Source organism: Chiloscyllium plagiosum, chromosome 13 (genome assembly GCF_004010195.1).
Source record: "Chiloscyllium plagiosum isolate BGI_BamShark_2017 chromosome 13, ASM401019v2, whole genome shotgun sequence".
Taxonomy (NCBI): Eukaryota; Metazoa; Chordata; class Chondrichthyes; order Orectolobiformes; family Hemiscylliidae; genus Chiloscyllium; species Chiloscyllium plagiosum.
The window spans coordinates 46,591,698-46,615,260 of record NC_057722.1 but is presented as its reverse complement, the minus strand read 5'-3'; the positions used below and the strand labels follow the sequence as shown (position 1 = coordinate 46,615,260).

Genomic DNA, 23,563 nt, shown 5'->3' with positions numbered 1-23,563 from the left:
CTGCTCCGTGTGTTTCAGATAGGTCCCCATGTGGAGATGGTGCTGTTGTGGAAATATCACTGGATTACTAATCCAGACCAAGCTAATTCTCTGGCAGGCGGTGGAAGTTATAATTAATAAAATATCAAGACGTAAAACCTGGAGTCATTAACAGTGACCTTGAAGCCAATGTCGATTGTAAACACTAATTTCCTTCCTCAATATACTTTCAGGAATTGAATCTCGGGTGCTTTCCTGGTCTGGCCTAAAAGTGAATCCAGACACACAGATATGTGGAAAACTCTTCAATGGTCTCAGAAACGGCCAAGCAAGACTCTCTATTGTATCAAACTGCTCCGAAGCCTTAAAGGATAAAGCTGTACAGATCACCCGGCACCAGCCTCAGTAGTGGAACGGGAAACACTATCCTATTGACCCTGCAGAGAGCTCCTTCCTAACATCTGAGAGCTGGTGGCAATATTTACAGAGTTTTCCCACAGACTGCACAGAAACTTCGGGAAAGGAGTAGGTCATTCAATACACTGAGCATCCCCCATTCTAGTTCATGGTGAAAATCTCCTCAATTCAGTTTTCAACACACATATCCTTTAGCATGTTTAATCATCGGAACACATAAAATATGAACTACTTTTTACCAGGATGTTGCCTGGTATGGTAGGAAGATTGTATGAGGAAAGGCTGAGGCACTTGGGGTTGTTTTCATTGGAGAAAAGAAGGTTTAGGGGTGACTTGATAGAGGTGTACAAGATGATTAGGGGTTTAGCTAGGGTTGACCATGAGAACCTTTTTCCAAGTATGGAGTCAGCTATTACAAGGGGGCATAGCTTTAAATTAAGGGGGGGATAAGTATAGGACAGATGTTAGGGGTAGATTCTTTACTCAGCGAGTCGTGAGTTCATGGAATGCCCTGCCAGTAGCAGTGGTGGACTCTCCTTCATTATGGGCATTTAAACGTGCATTGGATAGGCATATGGAGGATAGTGGGCTAGTGTAGGTTAGGTGGGCTTGGATCGGCGCAACATCGAGGGCCAAAGGGCCTGTACCGCGCTGTATTCTTCTATGTTCTATGTACATCTAAGACACTAAACCACAGAAAAATTTTGATCACAGGAAAATGTAAAAAGCTGCTCAATGATTAAAATTATTTGCTAATCTCCAGTCTTCTGGGACCTCATCTGCGACTAAATAGTACCTGAATTCCAAATTATCATTTTTGCAAAAATTATTCCAGTGGACTTGTACCAACCTAATTCTCATGTAAATTCAGAGCAAATTCACATAAATTAACTGGAGTGCAGTACTTCAAACTAAATACAGTTTTGTACTATCTGAAACAAGAGTTAAACAAAGTCAGTCAGGGAGTCAAACTATTTCCTAAAGACCCAAAAGAAATTGAAGCACAACAAAATGACACAACAATTCTTTGGAATAAATACAGCAGTTCACATTTCTTTAAAAATAGCAAATTAAGATTCAATCTAACATACCAAATAAAAATCTCCTCCCAGACCATATGAAAAAAAAAGATTTTGTAAGAGAATTATGAATAAGGTTCCATTGTACTTACTCCAAATGTGTTGTTGAAAATTGAAAACAGCTTCATTCTTTTCACTTGTTCACTATTTGACCCTGAATTGAAAACATGTACTAACTTCTAACATTTGCCCCACCAACCAACAATCCACAGATGAAAAAAGTTCAACAACTATACATCAAAAATTACCAGAAACATTATGCAGAAAAACAAATGGATCTAAACCAAATAATACTGACATAACCTTTAATAACTGGGATTAATGACATTCAAGAGGCACTTAGTTTGTGTCACAGACAGGCAGAGCGCGTACAACGGGGATGTTTGGGCAGGGGAGGTGAGAGGCAGAGAGAGGAGGAACATAGCTGGTGTGAGAAACAAAAGAGATGGAGTATGGGAATCGCAATAGCCAGAGGGGGCATCGAGAGGAAGAGGGGGAGGCATTGTGATGCATACAGAAGGAAGGGGCAAGAGGGAATCAATTAGGGGTCAAAAGGGGCCTTAAACGTGCTTTTCAGTGCAATGAAATGCAAAGATGGAATCAGTGCTAATTTCCTTTTAACATGAAATCATCAAGCCCTACACAGTTTGTACAGGAGAAATGTGGTCAAATATCCAAGGTGAGGCATGATCTCATTTTATTTCTGCAATTGAAATCAATACCTATTTGTCTGAAATGACACTGATGGATTTCCTCTTTAATTTATTTTTCATAAAATTGAAGTCAGTCACTTGGTGTGCAAAGCACGAACTGACAGCAGTCACTGGTACTCAGACGCAAGAGCCACATAACATTTTGACTCTCAGGGGAGAAAGAAAATATGCATTGATTATAAATGAAATCAATTGCATACAACTCTAATTTTCTACCCTTCCCAATGCTGGTTAATACAGCGTCCTGTCTTGTTAGTGATACTTTAAGATTGATACTTTAAGATGGTGGTGGTGTCAGGGTGGACACTGTTCAAGCTCCCAGCCTCTATGCTGACTCTCTCATGACTGACTCCTTTTTCATTGTAGTTTTCTTAATTTAACTGTTGAATCAAATTTATTTTTCTTCTTTCTGCAGCTGCAGCAGCAAACAGAGATTGCAGTGAGCTGTTGAGTGGCGGATTCAATTCATTCCTCATGGCAATGGCAGTCATGGCTTGAGTAAACTGTTCCAGCATTGATGGATTGGGGGCCATTCTATTCCTCTGATGTTTTGGCAGCATCTGCCGTGGTGATGGAGTGAATAATTTCTTGGCCCTCAGGAGTTATTTTGGATGGTCAATCAGTTCTCAGAAGTTGAGATAAGTCCCTTGTGAGTTGGAACAGTCTCCTGGCTATTGTGGTGGCTGGAGTATCAGTAGCATTGAAGCAGCTTTGGCAGAGGTGACATTCTGGGTCTGCTCAGCAGCGGCAGGGGCTGCTTCAGCGTGTTTCCTCCTCAGTGTTGTGGCCTCAGGGAATGATTTGGCAGTTATGGATTGAGGCTGTGTCCTGTAGCTACTTCAGAAATCAAGACATTGTGTGGAATGAAAAGCTTGTCCCAATTTTGTATGATGTATTTCTTTTTATAATTTATGCTAATAAAATGACACTGGCTTATGGTGACTAATACATATTTTACTGTATTTTCAGTATAAATCACTTTTACTACACAACCAAAGTTTACACATTTATCTGGCAGGGAAACATCTTACAAATGGAGATCATTTCATTATTAAACCAACCATGTGCAGCACAATATGACCAACAGCAAGAGCCTTCTGTTTTTACTGGCACAAGGCAACAGTGTCTAACATTTCAGATAGAAAGTCTACGTTGTAAAGTCTGAGTTAGATACACCTGACTTTGTAGATTCAATTCAGTTCAATTATTAAAACTAAGCATCCCAATTTTGTTTTCATAAAATTATATTAAATCCAAAAGACTGCTGTATCTCACCCAAAATGGAATATTTTTGATGATCAATAAATTGATCTGCATGCCTGGAACTGACAGCTGACCGTAGAAGATCACAGGAGACCAAAAGATCATACAATAGAGTCTCAAAATTTGAAGTGTAAACAGAAAATGCAGAACATACTCAGTAAAATCAGACAACATCTGTGGAGAAATAGTAACACTCAGTTGCTGTTAATATTACAGGAGGAAGCAATTCACTCCCACTGAAAACATTCAGGTTCTTTTGACGAGCAATCCAGTCCATCCCCCATTCGTCCCTCATATCCCTGCATTGTTTCTGCTTCAGGTTTTATCCAATTCTTTTTTGAAGTCTACAATTGAATCAGTATCCACTATCAAGCAGTGCATTTCAAATCCTAACTACTCATTGAGTAAACTGTTTTTCATGTCCAATAAATTCACATTTATGTGCTTTTTGTCATCCATTTACCCATTTCCCTTTATTTCCTCTGCCGAAACTCCATCATGATTGTAAATACTCCCAATAACTATCCTCAGCTTTATCTGCTGCAGGGAGTAAAACCTCAGCTTCTCAGTCTATTCATATAACTGTAATACTTCATCAGCTCAAGTGACTTTTTTTCTGCAAGCACTATCTCTCCACCAAAAGCTTTCAAAGACTGCTTAAAGTGTGGGGCCCAGGATTGGTTCCAAGACTTCAGGTGTAGCTGAACTACAGTTTATGCACAATCCGTCTAAACTTCATTTTGTATCTCTACCTGTCATAAAGCCCTAGGATAATGTTTAGGTTGGTTAACCTGTCCTGCAACCTGCAAAATTTGTGCCTCAATGACCTTAGTGTCTCTCCTTTTGCAACGCCAAAAAAAATTGTGCCACTTAACATATACTGTATTGTCTCTCCATTGTAACCAGGTCCTCCAAGTCCAGTTTTACCTTTCCCACAACATATTATATTTAAAGATTTCTCTCATTTTCAAATTTTGAAGTCATGCTTTATATTTCCAAATCCAAATAAAAAACAGCAATGGACCTTGTATAAAACCATGAAGTACACGATTGTACGTGTCCTCCTCAATCCCTCTTTCGAGAAACAACCATTTACCACTGTTTCCTACCCTTTAAACCAGTTTTCTATCCATGCTGCTATTGCCTCCTTTGTCCCATAGGCTGCAATTTTGCTAACAAACCAGATAATGAAGGTGGTTTAATCAAATACAATACATACATCAATTGCACTATTCTCAGCCAGCTTCTGTCAAGTTAGTCAAACACAATTTGCCTTGGATCGAGCTGTCTTTTACCTGCTATGCAAATGATTGCCAAACCATGAATAGATTTTCTAGACTTCTAGAAGTTTCTCCACCAATGTTAAACTGGTTGGTCATTAACAGGCTGATCACTCTCCTGTATTTTTGAACAAAGGAATAATATTTGCAATCCTCCAGACTTCTGGTACCACTTCTCTATCCAAGGAGAATGGGAAGATTGTAGCCAGTACCTCTGCAGTTCAAACCCATTCTTTGCTCAGCAATTGCATCCCATCAAGACAAAGTGACTGATCCACTTAAAATACAACAAGCCTTTTATTTGTCTTTATCTCAACCAAAATTCCAACAGCTTCATCAGTATTAGCCAGCAAGCCTGTTCCTTCGTAGAACTAATAGACAGTATTTATAACCTCAGCCAAACCTTTTGCCCCACCAAAACATTACCACCCTAATCAAGCTGACATCATCTCTGCCAGCACTTTTATTGTTAATTTGCCAATATATCAGCTTTAGATCCCCACCTTTCTGGAGTAACCAATAGCCTGATGCATCCCTCCATTATTAAGTTGACTTCTGTCATACCAATGCCAACCTACTTCAACTTTTGTCTTGATCCAATTGTCTAACTCCTGTCAGGCGGAAAGCTGTGCCTTTGGGTCCCCCCCTTCTATGAATGTACCAATACTGTGTACAAACCATTTCCTTTTCAAAGGTCACTCACTATTGTATTACACTTCATCATGCCAGTCTTTGACTCCAATTTCCTTCAATTAGATCTCTGCTGAATTAATATTAGTTGGGTATCCTCCAGTTGCATACTTCAATTTCTGAAATATTCTTACCTCAGCCATAGTTCAGTAGATAACACACCAGTCCAAAGGACTTGGAGTTAAAACTCCATTTAAAAACAAAAGGACAAAGTCCAAGGCTGTAATACTGTGACTGAGGGAATCCACTGGACAGAGGTGCTGCCTTTCAGATGAGAAGCATTATTTACTCAGATGGATGTACAGGGTTTTATGGCATTATTATGAAGATCAGGAAAGTTATCAATATTTATCCATCAATCATAAAAGTCACTTAATAAATGCAAGTCTTCTTCACTTATTGCTCCTCAAACTACCCCTAATTTATCATACCTTACTATTCAAGATGTTTACCAACTATCATCCACTTGACTCATTAATTCACCAAGACTAGTTTCGGCTATTGCTTTAATCTTTGTTTCGGAAGGAAATCTATCATACTTTAGAAAATTCTCCTTCTCTGCTCTACCGTTATCAGCATCACATTCAACATTCTGAAAAGAAAAAAAGATTAGCAGTTATACAACAACTGTACAAAGTGCTTTTCAAACTGCTTCACAGCCATAATGTAGTTGAGGTTGTACTATATAAAATGGGACAGCAAATTTGCGAAATCCCACTAACAGTGTGATAATTGTAAGGTAATATGTATTCCTAATTCAGATTTAGGGATAACCACTGGCTGGGACACTGGGGATAACTACTAAACAAAACAACCGCAAAGAACTGTGGACGCTGGAAATCAGAAACAAAAACAGAAATAGTTGGAGAAACTCAGCAGGTTTGGCAGCATCTGTGGAGAGAAAGCAGAGTTCATGTTTTGTGTACAGTGACGCTACTTCAGAACGGCAATCAAAATCTTACCTTCACATTTTTCTGCATGTTGTCACTACTTAAACTAAACCCTATTGTCTCAAAGAACAAACTGGCCAAGGAAGTAAAGTTCACCTTGTACGCCCTCTTCTGGTTGGTCCAAATAATACCAAATTCAATCCCTCAAACAGAAGTCTGTGCTCTTATTGTACAGGACAATAAAATCACTATTGGATCTGTCAAATTCCAGAGCTTTTCTTTCAAATGTACATGAAGCTGTAAAATCACTTCCATATTTTTGTCAACTTACAAACATAAAGCAAGTTTATGCAAAATAACAAGGCAGGTTTTCTCAAATACTAGGTGTTATTATGCAGAACTCTCAAAGCTTGACAGCATCTCATTCCATAAATGTTCAGCAACATGAGAATTTCACATTATAAGTTTACAGCTCCTAATATATGGGTAGCCTTAATAGCATAGCAAAAATACAAGTTCAAAATATTTTACTTTCTGAAGTAAGAACAGAATCATAGGGCCTTAATGGGAATTCAGTCAGGATCAAAAAAAAAGATTACTCTACTAAAGTCTATTTGATGTTAATCCCTATAAAACTATAAGATTTATAACAACCAATACGAAGTGTACAAACTCGTCAATTTGGGTGGGCATGATGCAATACTCTATAGGAAACTGAAATACAAGAATGAACTAACAAATTCAGAACAAATTCAGAACAAGTAGAACATTGAGATAATCATTTGGTATGTTTCAGACTACTCTTGAAAGTGAACCATTTTCTCCCTGTGCTTTTGAGCACATTTGTGCCTACATGTGAACAAGGGGCTTAGTGTCATTTGGAAGAGTTCCAACTAAAATGAGAAGGGGATGGGAGAGTATACAGAAGAGGTAAACTATGACGAAACAAAAAGACAGAATGGGAACTAAGAAAAATTGCAGGCAGAGTATTCATGAACAAGAATCACAGTGCTACAGTGCAAAATAATATGAATGACACCAAAAATGAGAAAAAGACCAGCATTAAACCTTTGTGATTTGGGTAAATATTGGACAAATCAAATCAGTAACAACAGTGTAATATGGGAATTCCTAGAGTGCAATGGGATGGTTTTCTGGATCAATATTTTGAAGAACTAACTATAGAATAGGCCATCTTAGCCTGAACACTAAAATCAGAAAGGAACAACTGGCATTCTAGCTGTAAGAGGCTCCTTGGGAAGGAGTTATCATAGTGAGATAGAATCCCTCATTAAATGGAGAGCGACATGGTTCAGAGACTAGAGGAGCTTGAATCTAAATAAAAGAAAACTACAATTGTATGAGGAATACATTGGGGAACATGATGAAGGATAGACAATAGCAAACAGTTAAGGAGTGCATGGAGGAACTGCAACAAATGTTTATTGCTGTCTGGCACAAAAACAAAAATATTAAAAAGGTGGCCAAACAGTAGCTAACAAAGGAATTTAAAGTCAGTATTAGATCAGAGAAAGGGACATGAAAATTGGCCAAAACTTAAAAGCAGCACACGTGAGAATTAGAAGCAGTTTAGATTTCATCAAAGGAGGGCATAGCGATTGACTTAGACCAGAAAAACACAGCACAGGAAGAAGCTTACGGGAAATATACAGATCGAGTGTAAAAATTTCCAGAGGTAATGTGAAGACAGAAAAAAAATGAAGACATGTGTAGGTCCCTTACATTCAGAAACAGGGGAAGTTATAATTGAGAACAAAGACATGGCAGTCTAATTAAATCCATATTTTGGTTCTTGCACAAAAACTCACAAATAACATCCCAAAAGTATTGGAGAACACAGGGACTAGTGAGAGGGAGGAAATGAAAGAAATATGTATGAATAGAGAAATTGCATTGGGAAAATTGATGGGATTAAAGGCCAATAAATCCCCAGGACCCGATAATCTACATCCCAGAGGATATAAGGAAGTGGCCCTCAAAATAATGAAAGGTATTAGTAAATTTTCTTGAAACTGAAACAATTCCTATTGATTGGATACTGGCTAATGTAACCTCACTATATATAAAAACAAAAGAGAGGAAAAGGGAAAGTAGGGGATTATAGATGGATTGGCCTGACATCAGTAGTAAGGAAAAAGCTAGAGATCACACCAAGAGATGTAATAGCAGACCACTTGGTAAACAGTGACAGGATCAGACATAGTCAACATTAACTTACAAAAGAGAATCATCCCTGACAAATCTATTGGTTTTTTGAGGATGTAACTATTAGAGTTGCTAACAGGGAACCAATGAATGTGGTTTACTTGGACTTTCAAAAGGTTTTCAATAAAGGTCTCACATAAAAGAGACTAGCATGTAAAATTAGAGATCGTGGAACTAGGGGATTGTGGACTGACATGGATTGAGAATAGATTAGCAGACAGGAAACAAAGTAGGAACAAAGGCATCTTCTTTCCAAGTGACAGACTGGTAGGGTACCACAGGGTCCAATGCTATTCGCAATATTAATGGTTTAGATGAGGGAACAAAATGCAATATCTCCAAGTTTGCAGACAATATAAAAGGTGGGTGGGTGGATGGATGAAGAGGATGCAGAGATGCTTCAGTGAGATTTGGACAATTTGAGTGATGGACAAATGCATGAAAAATGCAAAATAATGTGGATAAACGTGAGGTTATCCACACTGGTAGCAAAAGCAGGAAGACAGATGATCGGAATGGTGAAAGATTGGGAACTGGGTAGGAGTGTCCTCTTACAAAAGCCACTCAAGATAAACATACAGATACTGATGGCAGTGAATGCGGCAAATGGTTTTTGGCCTTCATTGTGAGACAATTGGAATACAGGAGCAGAGATATCTTGCTGCTATTGTATAGACAATAGACAATAGGTGCAGGAGTAGGCCATTCAGCCCTTCGAGCCTGCACCGCCATTCAATATAATCATGGCTGATCATTCCTAATCAGTATCCTGTTCCTGCCTTATCTCCATAACCCTTGATTCCACTATCTTTGAGAGCTCTATCCAACTCCTTCTTAAATGAATCCAGAGAGTTTAGAGAGACCATAAATGGTGTATTGTATGCGATTTTGGTCTCCTTATCTGAAGGAGGATATTCTGGGTGCACTGGAAGTGAAATAAATGTTTACTAGACTGATTTCTGGAATGGCGAATCTGATGCATAAAAACAGACTGGATTGGTTAGGCTGGAGTTTAGAAGAATGAGGAGATATCTCAGATTCTAACAGGACTGGACAGAGTAAATGCCAAAAGGATGTCCCCACCAGGAAAGTGGTTGAGGCCAAAACATTGAATGTTTTCAAGAAGGAGATAGATATATTTCTTATGCCTAAAGGAATCAAAGGAGATGGGGAACAAGTGGGCAGGGTTACTGAGTTGGATGATCAATCATGATTATATTGAATGGCAGAGCAGGGTTGTAGGGCTGAATGGCCCACTCCTGCTCCTATTTTCTGTATCTATATTTTGATTTGGTCACTCAGATCTGTTGAGCCATTTAATTAGATCTTGGCTGTTCTGCTTGCAACCACAAATCCACATTCCCATCTACCCTGATAACCTTTCATCACATTACCTAACACAAATCTACCCACACTTGGCTCAAAAATATTCAAAGACTCTTGAACTTTCTTCCTGGAAAAGTGGTTGAACCAAAGACTCAAGAATCTCAAAGAAAACATTTCACCTCATCTGTTTTAAATGGGCAATCTCCTATTTTTAAGCACTGATCCCTAGTTCTTGATTCTTCTACAAGAAACGTTCTTTCTCCATTCAATTTGTCAAAAACCTTCAGGATCCTGTGTTTCAATCATTTTGCCTCTTACCCATCCTTGCTTGTCCAACTTTTCCTCGTAAGACAATATACCATTTCCGGGATTTATTCTGGTAAAGCTTCTCTGAATTACTTCCAATATATTTACATCTTTCTTTAAATAAAGATGATCAATATTGTATACAGTGCTCCAGATGTGATCTTACAAATGCCCTGTATAAATCAAACGTAACCTCCCTACTATTACAGTCAATTCCACTTGCAAAATCTGTTAACATTCTATCGACTTCCCCAATCACTTTCTTTTCCTGAATGTTAACCTTTTGTGCAAGAACGCCCTCACATGAGCCTAAACCTACCATCTGTGGTTAACCACAAAATGTTAAAAAGCTAGTATCAAATTTAAAGAAAAAGCGTATAACTCTGCAAAGCCAGGTAGAAGTTCAGAAGATTGTTTTCTATGTGCCAAAGAATTATTAATTTTAATAAGGGAGAAATAATATGAAAGAAACTAGCTTGGAATAAAAAAACCATATGGTAAAAGTTTCCCTAAATATTAGAGCTAAAACAGGGCCATGCCACTACAAGCTCTTCTCCAGCCTCAAGTGACAGTCCTGGATCCTGGAACTTGGCAGGCAGCAGAGTTAAATTAGATTCCCTACAGTATGGAAACAGGCCATTTGGCCCAACAAGTCCACATCGACCCTCCAAACAGTAACCCATCAAGACCCATTCCCACACATTTACCCCTGACTAATGCATCTAACACTATGGCCAATTTAGTATGGCCAATTCACCTGACCTGCACATCTTTGGATCGTGGGAGGAAACCGGAGCACCCAGAGGAAACCCACACAGACATGGGAGAATGTGCAAACTCCATACAGTCACCTGAGGCTGGAATCGAACCCAGATCCCTGGCACTGTGAGGCAACAGTGCTAACCACTGAGCCACCGTACCATCCCAGTATAATTTAGAGTCATGTAGTATGTAAACAGATCCTTTGATCCAACTTATCTCTGGATAAGTTGTCTTAACTCATGCTCTTTGCTGCAGAGAACAGTGTTAGTTCCTCCTCGTTATACTGTCCCCGCCATCATTACATTCCTTTTATCTCACTGTATTTGAGTAGTTTCCTGTAGTAGTGCAGCCATTTACCTCATCCACTCTGTAGCCTCACTCTCAACCAGACAAGCTGAAAGAATCTCAAAGTTGTTGAACAATTGCAAAGGTTGAAACTCTAGTGCTGCTGAATTCTGGGGCCCTTTACCTGCTTCACTCACAGTCACACTCACCTGTCCGTAAACACTGACCAAATCAGAAGCCCCTAAGAGGTATGACATCCTCCTGCAATGAATCCGGGTAGCTTATCCCCTCCGTGGTGCGCCACAGTATCTGCAGTTTAGCCTCCACCTGATAAACTTTGAGTCAAAGCTGCTCGAATTTCAAATGTTGACTACTGGTATATTTGCTCTGAACCAACCTGGCATCCAGGAGGTCCCACATGCTGCGGCTGTAACACATCAGCTGTTCCACCATCCTTCATTTGTTCTAGCTATATATTTAATTTCATGAAACTATATTCACGTGCCCCGACATTTCTCTGGATATCACATCCTACTGCTGTCAGACCAAAAAGCACTGAGCCTCTTGGCCTACTCCTGATTCAATCAGAGACCTGATCTTTGACAGTTAATCAATACTAGCATCAGAATTTATCATATTCTATCATAAGAAACTAGAAAATTATACCAGAGAAATATTGCACTTAGATTAGTGCTTCATATTGCTAACTCTGAGTGGTACAAAATAATAGTTTTAGAAAATAATAGAGTTGAGAACAATGACTAAAATTCCATTAATTGTGGCCTCTGTAGAAAGAAAATTTTACCTCATTAACTTCTGGCTAAGTCATATAGCAGATCATACCAATTTCAGTCTGGAGTTTCTAATAACCACAAGCCAATAACGGCCCTCAAGTTTCTAAGTAGAATCACATTATTTAAATAACAGCTGTTAACTTCAAAAAATCTGTCAGTTATTGACATTAACAAACCCCACAGCAGACTGACATTTAAACCATATGGTTTGGCACTTATTTAAAATAAATTGTCTGAAGAGAAACTTAATCTTCACAATAATGTATTGATCTTTAGTAAGAAATGATTTTGGAAGTGAAGTTAGCAATAAATGTCCAATGTAGCATGATAATTTATCTATAACACACCAACTAAAAACTGAATTTTTGTCATAATGTCCACTGAATTTCAGAAGGCCATGACTGAAATTATTTTCAGTCCTTCCCAAAATGAATAGGGAAGAAAACGACCATGGAAAAGGCATGCATTTATAAAGCATCTTCAATGTAGAAAACTTGTAAAGGTTCCAGGATAATAATGGGCCTGCTCAGGAGAATAGTTGTCTAACTAAGCCTGCAAGCAATGAAGGAGAAAAGCTGCATTGTGTTCATGGTGAATTATGTAATCTTTGTGATGGACAGCATATAGATTGGAAACTCATCTTCAGATTCAAGCAATTAAGAAATTTGACAAAGATGTCAGCCAAGGGAATCAAGTGGAAAAACCATGGCTGGTTAGAGTCATGCTTAGCGTAAAGGAAGATAGTTGCTTTTGTTGGAGATCAGTCATCTCAGTTCTAGAACATCACTACAGGGGTTCCTCAGGATTTGGAGATGCTGGTGTTGGACTGGGGTATACAGAGTTAAAAATCACAACACCAGGTTATAGTCCAACAGGTTTAATTGGAAGCACTAGCTTTCGGAGCACTGCTCCTTCATCAGATGTTTGTGGACCTCAGAATTGTGTCCTGGGCCCGACCACTTTCAACTGTTTCATCAATAACGTTCTCACCATCACAAAGGCTGAAATTGGGGTGCTCTCTGATGATTGGACAATGCTCAGCACCATTGACAACTCTTCAGATATTGAAGCAGTTGGCACAGAAATACTGGAAAACCTGGGCAGCATCAAGATTTGAGTTGGTAAATGGCAAGAACATTCAGACTACTTAAATGCCAGAAAAAGATGATCTCCAACAACAAAAAGTTTAACCACCTCCTGTTGCCATTTAATGGCATGACCATCACTGAACCTCAGTACCAATATAACAGGCAGTTGCAAGGTTTGTAGGTCAGGTTGAGGTTTAGGGTGTAGGTTTGCTAGCTGAGCTGTAGGTTTGATATCCAGACATTTCATTACCTGGTTAGGTAACATCATCAGTGGCGACCTCCAAGTGAAGCGAAGCTGTTATCTCCTGAAGTGTGTCACTGTTGACCCGAAACTTTGCTGAACCAGCCATTTAAATACTATGGTTACAAGAGCAGGCAGAAGCTGGAAACTCTGGAATGAGTAATTCCTCTTCTAACACCTCAGCACCTGTTCACCAATCCTAAGTCCAGGGAGCTGGGGCATAGTGGTAACGTAGTATTATGTTCTGAGAATGTGGGTTTGAATCCTGCCATAACTGATTGCGTAATGTGAATTCAATACAAAAAAAAATCTGGAATTTGAAAAACAAAAGCTAGAGTAAGGGTGACCATGCAACCATTGTCTATTGTTATTAAAACCCATCTGGTTCATTAATGCCCATGTGGGAAGGGAATCTGCCACCATCCTTACCAGGTCTGACCTACATGGTGATTCCAGACCGACAGCAATATGCCCAAGTCTTAACACGGCACTTAGGAACGGGCAATAAACGTTGGTCTAGCCAGTGAGGCCTACATCTCATGAACATACCAAATTAAAGTCAGGAATGAGCTGGAATACTTTTGGCTTCCTTTGATAAGTGCACTACCAATAACACTGAAGAAACACTACAAATCATCCAAAAAAAGAAAATACCATGCTTAATTGACACCCTATTCATCATTTTAAGCATTCATTCCCTCCACCACTAGTACACAGTAGGTGAAAAGAGTGCGTACCATCCACAAGATGCATTGCAGCAACACACTAAATTCCATATTTGTTACTTCTAATGCCAAGAAGAGTAGGACAGCAGGCAGGCAGATGAGAAACCCATGATCTGTAAAGTTCTTTCCAAACCTCTCACCATCGTGACTTTAAGATATATGCAAATGACCTTCATCATTGCTGGGTCAATGTCATAGAACACCTTCCCATTCAGCACTGTGGAGAACCTAAATGGACTGCAGCAGTTCAAGAAAACAGGTCAGCACTGCCTTTTCAAAGGCAATTATGGGTTTAAAAAAAAAACAATGCTGGCTTTGATAACATCAGCCCCTTCTCATGAGCAAATAAAACAATTCTTACCAGGAAGTAACTGAAATAGAAAAGACTCCTCAACATTGCAAGTGAAACCCTTTGTCTCAGCATATTGCATAAAGTAGAAAGATTGCACAAACTTGTTAGTAAAACAAACGATGATTTTGATTTGTAAGGGGAACAACCACATTTACCTGATTTTCATTAGTTATTTCAATTCACTAAAATTATTTAACATGTAGGAAGCATTTCTTGTAAAGTATCGTATGTTAAATGGAATTTATAATACGAAAACATGTAATTTTTTTCCCAGGGACAAACTTCATTATCCAAAAGTGGAGCTATAATCAGTTTGCAGTTTAACAGAATTTATTACATGACAAATGAAGGTGACCCACATGAGATTTAGAGTACTATGTAAAAATGTAAAATACATTCATCAAGTTGGGAATGCTGGGTTGCTACAGCAGAATCTAATTGCACTGAAAGGTGGTGTATAAAAGCATGGAGGTTAAATGCTTTCTTTTAAGGGAACATAATGATCTGACTGCATTGTGCTAAAATGACTGATGTGCAGACAGAATAACATTTAGTCTCTAATGGGTAAAAGCTTGGAACAAAATAACCTGCTGTTAGTCACACATTGGAAATAAATTCAACTTAAAGAATGCATTTCAGTTCAGTTTCACTAAAAGCACAACATTTCAAGTCATAAAAAGGTACTGTGAAAAATTGCTCAACCATTACATCTATTAATTTATACATTAGAATTGCTGTGACCTAGTGAAAATGCCTGCCCATTTCTAGAAATGCATGATTTGACTTCCATACGCTCAGTGCGACATGATGCAGCATGGAATCAAATAGACCAAGAAAAGCTTGGTCCCAGTTTCCAACAGAAAAACAACTTGCATTTGCAGAGTGCCATTCACATAGAAAATCATTGCTGTGATTTTTGATCTGTGAAATGCAATGCAATCAAAACTAGGCATGAATACAAGTGGAAAGAAACTGGAAAAGGACATCCGATGAGGACTTGAAACAAACGGCTGAATAATGGCCTGAATCTAATGGTTAAAGAAGTCTTTGCAAACTTAGCTGAAGAATTGTTATGAGGGTACTTAGAGTATTCCTGAGTTGGGTGGGCTGGGAAAAAAGAAAATACGAGGTAATGGAAAACTCCAGTTACTACCAGTAGCCACTGAGAACAGCAGCTTTGTAGTTTTCAGAACAGGACAGAATGGAGTTGATACAAGTTCAATTCTTCCTTCACATCCTGCACCAGGGAACAGCTTCTGCTCACACTGCCAAAAGTTTGCATACAAATGAATAATTCAGTGGAGTCCTCAAAATAAGCCAACCATAAGTCAATGAGATATAGGAGCAGAATTAGGCCATTCAGCTCATTAAGTCTGCTCCACCATTCAATCACAGCAGATATATTTCTCAACCCTGTTCTCCTGCTTCTATCCCCTTTATCCCCCTACCAATCAAGAATCTATCTAGCTGTCTTAAATACACTCAATAATTTGGACTTTGCGACAATGAGTTCCACAGATTAACCAACCTCTGGCTGAAGAAATTCCGCCTTATCGCTGTTCTAAAGGCTTGCCCCTTCACTCTGATTCTTGGCTCCCAGTGTCTCCAACAAGTGGAAACATATTTTCCAAGTCCCCTCCATCCAGGCATCTCAGTATTCTAAGTTTCAATCAGAACTCCCTTCATCCTTCTAAACTCGTACAGATCCAGAGTCCTTAATCGCTCTTCATATGGCAAGCCCTTCATTCCTGGGAACATTCTTGTAAAGCTCCTCCGGAGTGCCTCCAATGTCAGTACATCCTTCCTTACATAAGGGCCCAACACTTATCACAATATTCCAAATCCAGTCCGACCACAGCCTCAGCAATACATCGCTGTTCTCCTGTTCAAATCCTCTTGAAATAAATGCTAACATGGCATTTGACTTCCTAAATGCCAAGTGAACCTCAAAATGCTGAACTAGGACTCCCAAGTCCCTTTGTGCCTCAGACTTCCGAAGCCTTTCCCCATGTAGAAACACTGAAGGAACTCTAGCCTAGGAGGTGTCACTGTCTACACAAGGCAAAACAACAAGAAATCAAAGCAAAGAGATATTTCTATTTACCCTAAAATAATTATTTTAGCCCTTAATAACTTGATTTATAATAATTTAAACCGATGGGAAAAAATTAATACTATTTAATTACAAAAGAGGATATGTCTATTTTCTCATCATTCGTTTCTGCCTTAATAGACGTTTGCAAAATTGAATATATTCTACTTTTCAAGCCCCATTTTCCTAAAATTAAACCCATTTGAATCTTCGCTGAAAGTTGGGTTGATTGGCAATGCTAAATTGCCTGTATTGTCCAGGGATGCGTAGGTTAGGTGGATTGGCCATCGGAAATGCAGGGTTACTGCAATAGAGTAGGGGGTGAGCCTGGGTGGGATGCTCTTCAGAGGCTCGGTGCAAACCTGATGGATTGAAAGGCCTGTTTCTGCACCATAGGGAGTCTATGATTCTGAATGGGAATATTCTTGGTGGATTGTAGTTTTCAGTTCCATTCAGTACTCTACAGGTAATGAAGCAGTCCATGCACTGGTGCAGCAAGACCTGGACAAAGTTATGACTTGCGTTGAAGTAGCAAGTAACATGCATGACACATAAGTGCCAGGCAATGACCATCTCCAAAGACAAAAAAACAAAAAGAGTATTTAATCATCTTGTCTTGACATACTATCATCACGGAATCTCTTAGCATCAGCATCCTGCGGGTTACCACTGATCATAAACTGAACTGGACCAGCCACATAAACACTGCGGCTGCAAGGGAAGGTCAGAAACTCAAAATCTTGAAGTAACTGACATCCTAACTTGCCAAAGGCTGTTCACTACCTACAAAGCACAAGTTAGGAATGTGAAAAAATGCTCCCTTCTTGCCTGGATGCGTGTAGCTCTACCAGTCAGGAAGATCAACACCATCCAGGACAAAGCAACCCATGTGAAGAGGACTCTATGCTCTTTCACATTACCTCTCTCTGTACAGAGTTAACAACATAGATCATCTTCAAAAATGCACTGCAAAAAACCCATAAGACTCTTCCAAAAACACTTTCCAAACCTGTGACCTCTACAACCCAGAAGAGCACAGATATAAGGCAATATCATCACCTCCAAGCCATCAACATCCTGGAGTTTCCTGTCAATGGTAAACCCCAACTGGACTAATCATTTAAAAAACTATGAGAAGAGGTCAGACAATAAGAACTATGCAGCAAGTAACTCACCTTCCACTTCCCAAAGCTTGTCCACCATTTAAAAGGCATAAAGAGAAAGTGAGGTCTGCAGATGCTGGAGATCAGAATCGAAGGATGTGGTGCTGGAAAAGCACAGCCAGTCAGGCAGCATCCAAGGAGCAGGAGAGTCGACAGAATTTACAAATCATATCAAGAGTGTGATGTAATACTCCCCACTAGCTTGAATGGGTGCAGTTCCAACACACAAGCTTGACTCCATCAAAAAACAAAGCTGCCTGCTTGTTCGATAGCAGCAGAGAATGTACCCTCTCATTGACGCTCGTAGCAGCAGAGAATGTACCATCTACAAGATGCACTGCAGAAATTCAAAAAAATTACCAAGCTTCCTTAGAGTGTCTTCCTAAGTCATGACCACTACCATCCAGAAGGACAAGAGCAATCGATATATGGGAACACCACAACCTGCAACTTCTCCTCGCAGCCAACCACAATCTTGATTCAGAAACAATCACTGACCTTTCAGTGGCACTGGGTCAAAATCTGAAAATTCCTTCCCTCACAGCACTGTGGGGGCACCTACATCACCTGGACTGCAAGTGGTTCAAGAAGGCAAGTCACCACATGCTCCTGAGCAAATGAAGATTTTAAGTCAAATGTTGGCCTTGTCAGAGAAACTCACATGCCAGGAACAAATAGACACATTAAAACTGGGGCAGACATCAAGCCACATCCCAGCAATAATCTTTGCATGATGTATTGTATTTATAGTCACAGAATTTCATTGCAAAAGGGTGCAAGAGAAGCTCAAGCTACCCATCCAAATACTCTGCTGCACAAAGACTTCAATGAAATAATATAAGGCGGTTACACCTGTAATATTCTTTACAAATACACTCTACAACGCATTGTTTTTGATTACACAATTACTGAACAGTTAACAGTATAACATGGATGTACGTTTGCTCACTGAGCTGGAAGATTAATTTTCAAACATTTCGTTACCATACTAGGTAACATCATCAGTGAGCCTCCGATGAAGTACTGGTATTATGATCCGCTTTTTATTTGTGTGTTTAGGTTTCCTTGGGTGAGTGATGTCAGAGGGTGGTAAATGGGGTCCAAGTCAACATGTTTGTTGATAAAGTTCCAGTTGGAATGCCATGCTTCTAGGAATTCTTGTGCATGTCTCTGTTTGGCTTGTTCTAGGATGGATGTGTTTGTCCCAGACAAAGAGGTATACTTCCTCATCTGTATGTAAGGATACTAGTGAGATAGGGTCATGTCATTTTGTGGCTAGTTGATGTTCATGTATCCTGGTGGCTAGATTTCTGCCTGTTTGTTCAATGTAGTGTTTGTTACAGTTCTTGCACGGTATTTTGTAAATGACGAGTTTTGCTTGTTGTCTGTATAGGGTCTTTCAAGTTTGTTAGCTGCTGTTTTAGTGTGTCAGTGGGTTTGTGGACTACCATGATGCCAAAAGGTCTGAAGTCTGGCAGTCATTTCCGAGATGCCTTGGATGTAGGGGAGAGTGGCTAGGGTTTCTGGATGCATTTTGTCTGCTTGTTTGGGTTTGTTGCTGAGAAATCAGCAGACTGTGTTCATCGGGTACACATTCTTTTTTAATACACTGTATAGGTGATTTCCTCTGCTCTGCGTAGTTCCTCTGTGCTGCAGTGTGTGGTAGCTCGTTGAAATAATGTTCTAATGCAGCTTCATTTGTGGATATTGGGATGATTGCTTCTGCAGTTCAATATTTGGTCCCTATGTTTTCCTGTAGACGCTGGTTTGAAGATACCCATTGGCTATTCGCTCTACTGTGACATCTCGGAATGGCAGTTTGTTGTTGTTTTCCTCCTCTTTAGTGAATTTTATGCCAGTAAAGGTATTATTGATGGTCTTGAAAGTTTCCTCTAATTTGTTTCATTTAGTGATGACAAAAGTGTCATCTATGTAGTGGACTCAAAGTTTGGGTTGGATGGTTGGCAGAGCTGTTTGTTCGAGTCTCTGCATTACTGCCTCTGCTAAGAACCCCGATATTAAACACTACATTGGACAAACAGGCAGAAATCTAGCCACCAGGATAGATGAACATCAACTAGCCACAAAATGATATGACCCTCTCTCACTAGTATCCTTACATACAGATAAGGAAGGACACCACTTCGACTGGGACAACACATCCATCCTCGGACAAGCCAAACAGAAACATCCATTCATTCAAGGATTTCATTAAATCCTCATCATTGAGACAATTACCAAGTTGGCAAATGACAACTCTTATTTTCTTTTTAAGTGATCCCTTAACTGTGTCTATTTGTGAGGATTACAATCTAAGAAGATTGGGCTTAAATCAGAGACTTTCAGGTGATTCAAAGAAGGTTTAGATCACCTTGTGGTTTAGCTTCGTTTTGCTATAGTTAGTATATTGTTAATATCTATTTAAGTTTAACCTTGGTGTCTGATATTTGTTACTCTAAGTCTGGTTAGGAACAATCGGGCAATTTTGAGGGGCATTGAATGTGTTAATTTCACTGTGTTGTGAATCCAATGTTAGCAAGGCTGATTTGGTCTGGTTTACAAACCCATGTTATAATAACGTCAACTGAATTGGTAGGGAGGAAATTCAACAGAACACTGTAGGCGAAATAAGTGTATGTGAAGGGGCACAGGTATATTTAAATGTTAATTTGACGGCCTCAAAATTAGGCTCACTGTCTCAAGAGCACTTTCAAAGAGGTAGCTTTTGCAATAATTGTTTAAAGCAGGAAGAGCAACAATAGAACACACATACTTGTAACACTTTTGCTTTGAAATCATAATTCCATTTAAGCATAGTGTAAAATGACAGAGTGTCAGCAGTTATTGTACTAGCCTCACAAAGGATTAGCTTATTTATCATTAAGGATTTAAGATATAAGAAGTAAAATCAAACTCACCTCTCACAAGTGCAGCTGATCATGAGCGATAAAATATTATATACGATGTATGTAAAAATTACTGCTGTAATAGTGCCTCGGGGAATAGAATAGCTGGGGTTCTTTAAATCACCTGAAAGGATGCAAGGATTTACAGCTTCAGTTAACTTTGTTATCCAAACTTTATTGAGTTTTTCATGATGCATAAAAAGCAGATATTTACAAACAACAAATATCATTTAACAAATGATTTAGCAACAAATGTGCCACTATAGATTAAGCACCACAATAAACACTGTAATATATACTGAGAACATAATCCTTATAAACTACTGTGTAATAAATCTTATGGTCCATGCAATGTGGTATCAACAAGGCATTCAAAACATTTTTTTCAAAACCTGTTACCTGATGGCCTCATAATGCAGAGGCATAGAACAGGAGACTGCCTCTCAAAATCTTCAAAATTCATATTAATTAATGTGTATGCAATGTACAGTTAGCAAATTTATGGATACATTTAGACCTATATTGCCCTTCAAGTATTTGCTTGGACCTTACCTGACATGTTGGATCCAGCCATGATACCAGTGCACCCATTGAACATTACTGCAAAGACAGCAGCAAAACTCATCACCTTTCCAGTTGTGTAGTCTTCTACATATTGAGCTATGGAAAGAAATTGAAAGCAAATCTATAGCTTTTCTTTTAAGAAATGAAAAACAACACAAACCTATATTACAACATGTGGTAGGTGAAAAATAGCAAGAGCTGTTTATGTTGTTCCCTTCCTTCGCAGACTAACCCCACTTATCTAGGGATGACAAAGAATGCACAAATAAATAACAGAATCTAATTTTCACCTCTTATTCTTCCTTAAGGAATTGCCCCAGTTAAAAGTCAAGTCGTTTCATGGTTCAGTATGAGCAAAGGTATCACGTTCATCCTCGACTGGGTTGGCACCAACAAATTACAATCTTGTAGTTCTTTTGTAGCAATTTTGTGACCAATCTGGGAATGTTACTCAAATACACCCAGGGATACTAACAGAGCAACAAGGACCTACTAACAATAAACAATTACACACTCTGAATAGAAGTATGCAGTATAACATGGCCACACTTGGGAGAAATTAATAAGAATTTAATAAATCTGTATCAGCTTGTATGCCTCTCTCATTTCATCCTGGAGAGTTAGTTGACTGTTATAATGTAATTTCCAGAAACAAACCACTAGTTTATTAATCTTTGTAAAAAGCTTTGGGACTGTTCACCCTAAAGTGAGTAATTTTAATCAGTAGTAATTCTTGCGTTAAGAAAAATATTTGGTCAGAAAGAAGAAAAAGTTACTTGAGAGAAGTGAAGAAAACATTTCACTGGTCGTACAGAACTTGAAGACGGTTGATAAGAGACATATAGCCATAGCTTTTCGTCTTGTACACATTAGCTGATAGCTACACTAACAACTAATCAGGATGATCAGTTGAGCTCCTAGCATGGCTCATTTACATTTGCTGGAAGTAACATACCTTTGTATGCAAGGAACTTTTTTTTTTGTTTGCAGAGAACATATGTTCAAATCTTGTACTCTTCCAAATTGCCTAGAAGTATGGGGGACCAATGTTTGGTTCCTTGTTACTTTCTCCAGAAAACGCCAACCCAACAGTACCCTTTCCTTGTGTGGTATAAATTATTGCGATAGTTCAAAATTTTGTAATTGACATTTATCTTGATATATCCAATACAAAAAGCTTTGGCAGCATGCATCACTTTTCAGTAATACATACTGAAGAAAAATTGCAGTTTGTCTTCTGCATCAGCCAGCAGAAGATCTACGTGGATGGTTATTTTCAGTAATTACACTGAATATCTAAACTGTTGGGCCATAAGCTTTGATTAAGCATTTTAATTGAAATGAAGCTGAAACAGATGGAATAAATAGTTGCTAACCTTTGTTGCCCTCACATCATTTCAGTGTACATGCATTTGAATGAAGTTACTACCCTATATTTACTTTTAGGATTAACTTACATGGAAGATTACTCTTCAGAGTTGACAGCTTAAATCCAGTGAATGAAGCCTCTGAGATGTTCCCCAAGGACGTTGTGATGTTAATAGATTTTGGTGACACTGCAAAAAAGCTGATGAATATTGTGCCAAGTACCAGAATAACAATGAGGAAAATTATGAAGGAGGCTTTTGCATAGATGTCAGCTCCAACTAAGCACACAAGGAGGCAGAAAATAAGAATCACACTGCCATAGAGAAGTTCGTACCAGTAGGACTGAGGAAGAACCTGAATGCTGCTTGTGGTTTGCCCTGAAAAAGACAATAACTCAATTAACAATATACAACTTTCTGTCTACTCCCTGTAAAATTTACAGCTGTATTTTAACTTCTATGGCACGAACATTTGTAGAAGTTTACTAAATGACAGTATCCCAATCAATATGAACATTTCTCTGCAAATGGGAATGACTTGTCTACAGAAACTTGCAACTCGAGTTATTGCGGTCATGTACTGTCATTGTTGGGGGCAGAACTTGAAGGCCTTGGGCTTCACACCTTCCATCGGGGAAGATGATCCTGGTTTGGCCAACAGTAAATAATGGAGTGGCAAGATGCGTTTTACACTCTATCCACCAGTGAATTCATCTAGCTCATTCAGAAGTGACAATGGCCCAAACAAGTTTGATCTTCCTCACTTTAGTAAAAAAAAAATGTAAGCCAGGTATTCACAGGCTTTTCTCCAGGAGGTCAGCTATGTGAAAACTGAATGACCGGTTTGTCAGAGTACAGAGTACTAGCAAAACTTTTGCCGCAAAGTTGCAGTCATAAAAATTATCAATCCTAAATCAATTATAACGGTTTGACCTTTCAACTTGCCTCTGCCACAACAGATGTGGAACATAGAACAGTCAGCACAGGAACAGGCCCTTCAGCCCACTATGTCAGTGCCGATCATGATGCCATCCTAACCCCATCTGCCTATACAT

At 39.0% G+C, this 23,563-nt stretch overlaps 1 protein-coding gene across 1 annotated transcript in view; it reads right to left on the bottom strand.

Annotated features, from left to right (window-relative positions):
• The window catches only part of zgc:153039 (uncharacterized protein LOC767698 homolog), a 99,680-nt gene that overhangs the window by 72,885 nt on the left and 3,232 nt on the right, over positions 1-23,563 (bottom strand). The window contains exons 2-4 of the mRNA XM_043703016.1: positions 22,599-22,902; positions 21,130-21,237; positions 20,590-20,701 (exon numbers count right to left, since the gene is read on the bottom strand). Of these exons, the coding sequence (XP_043558951.1) occupies positions 20,590-20,701; positions 21,130-21,237; positions 22,599-22,902 (524 nt within the window). The remainder of the gene's footprint in view (positions 1-20,589; positions 20,702-21,129; positions 21,238-22,598; positions 22,903-23,563) is intronic.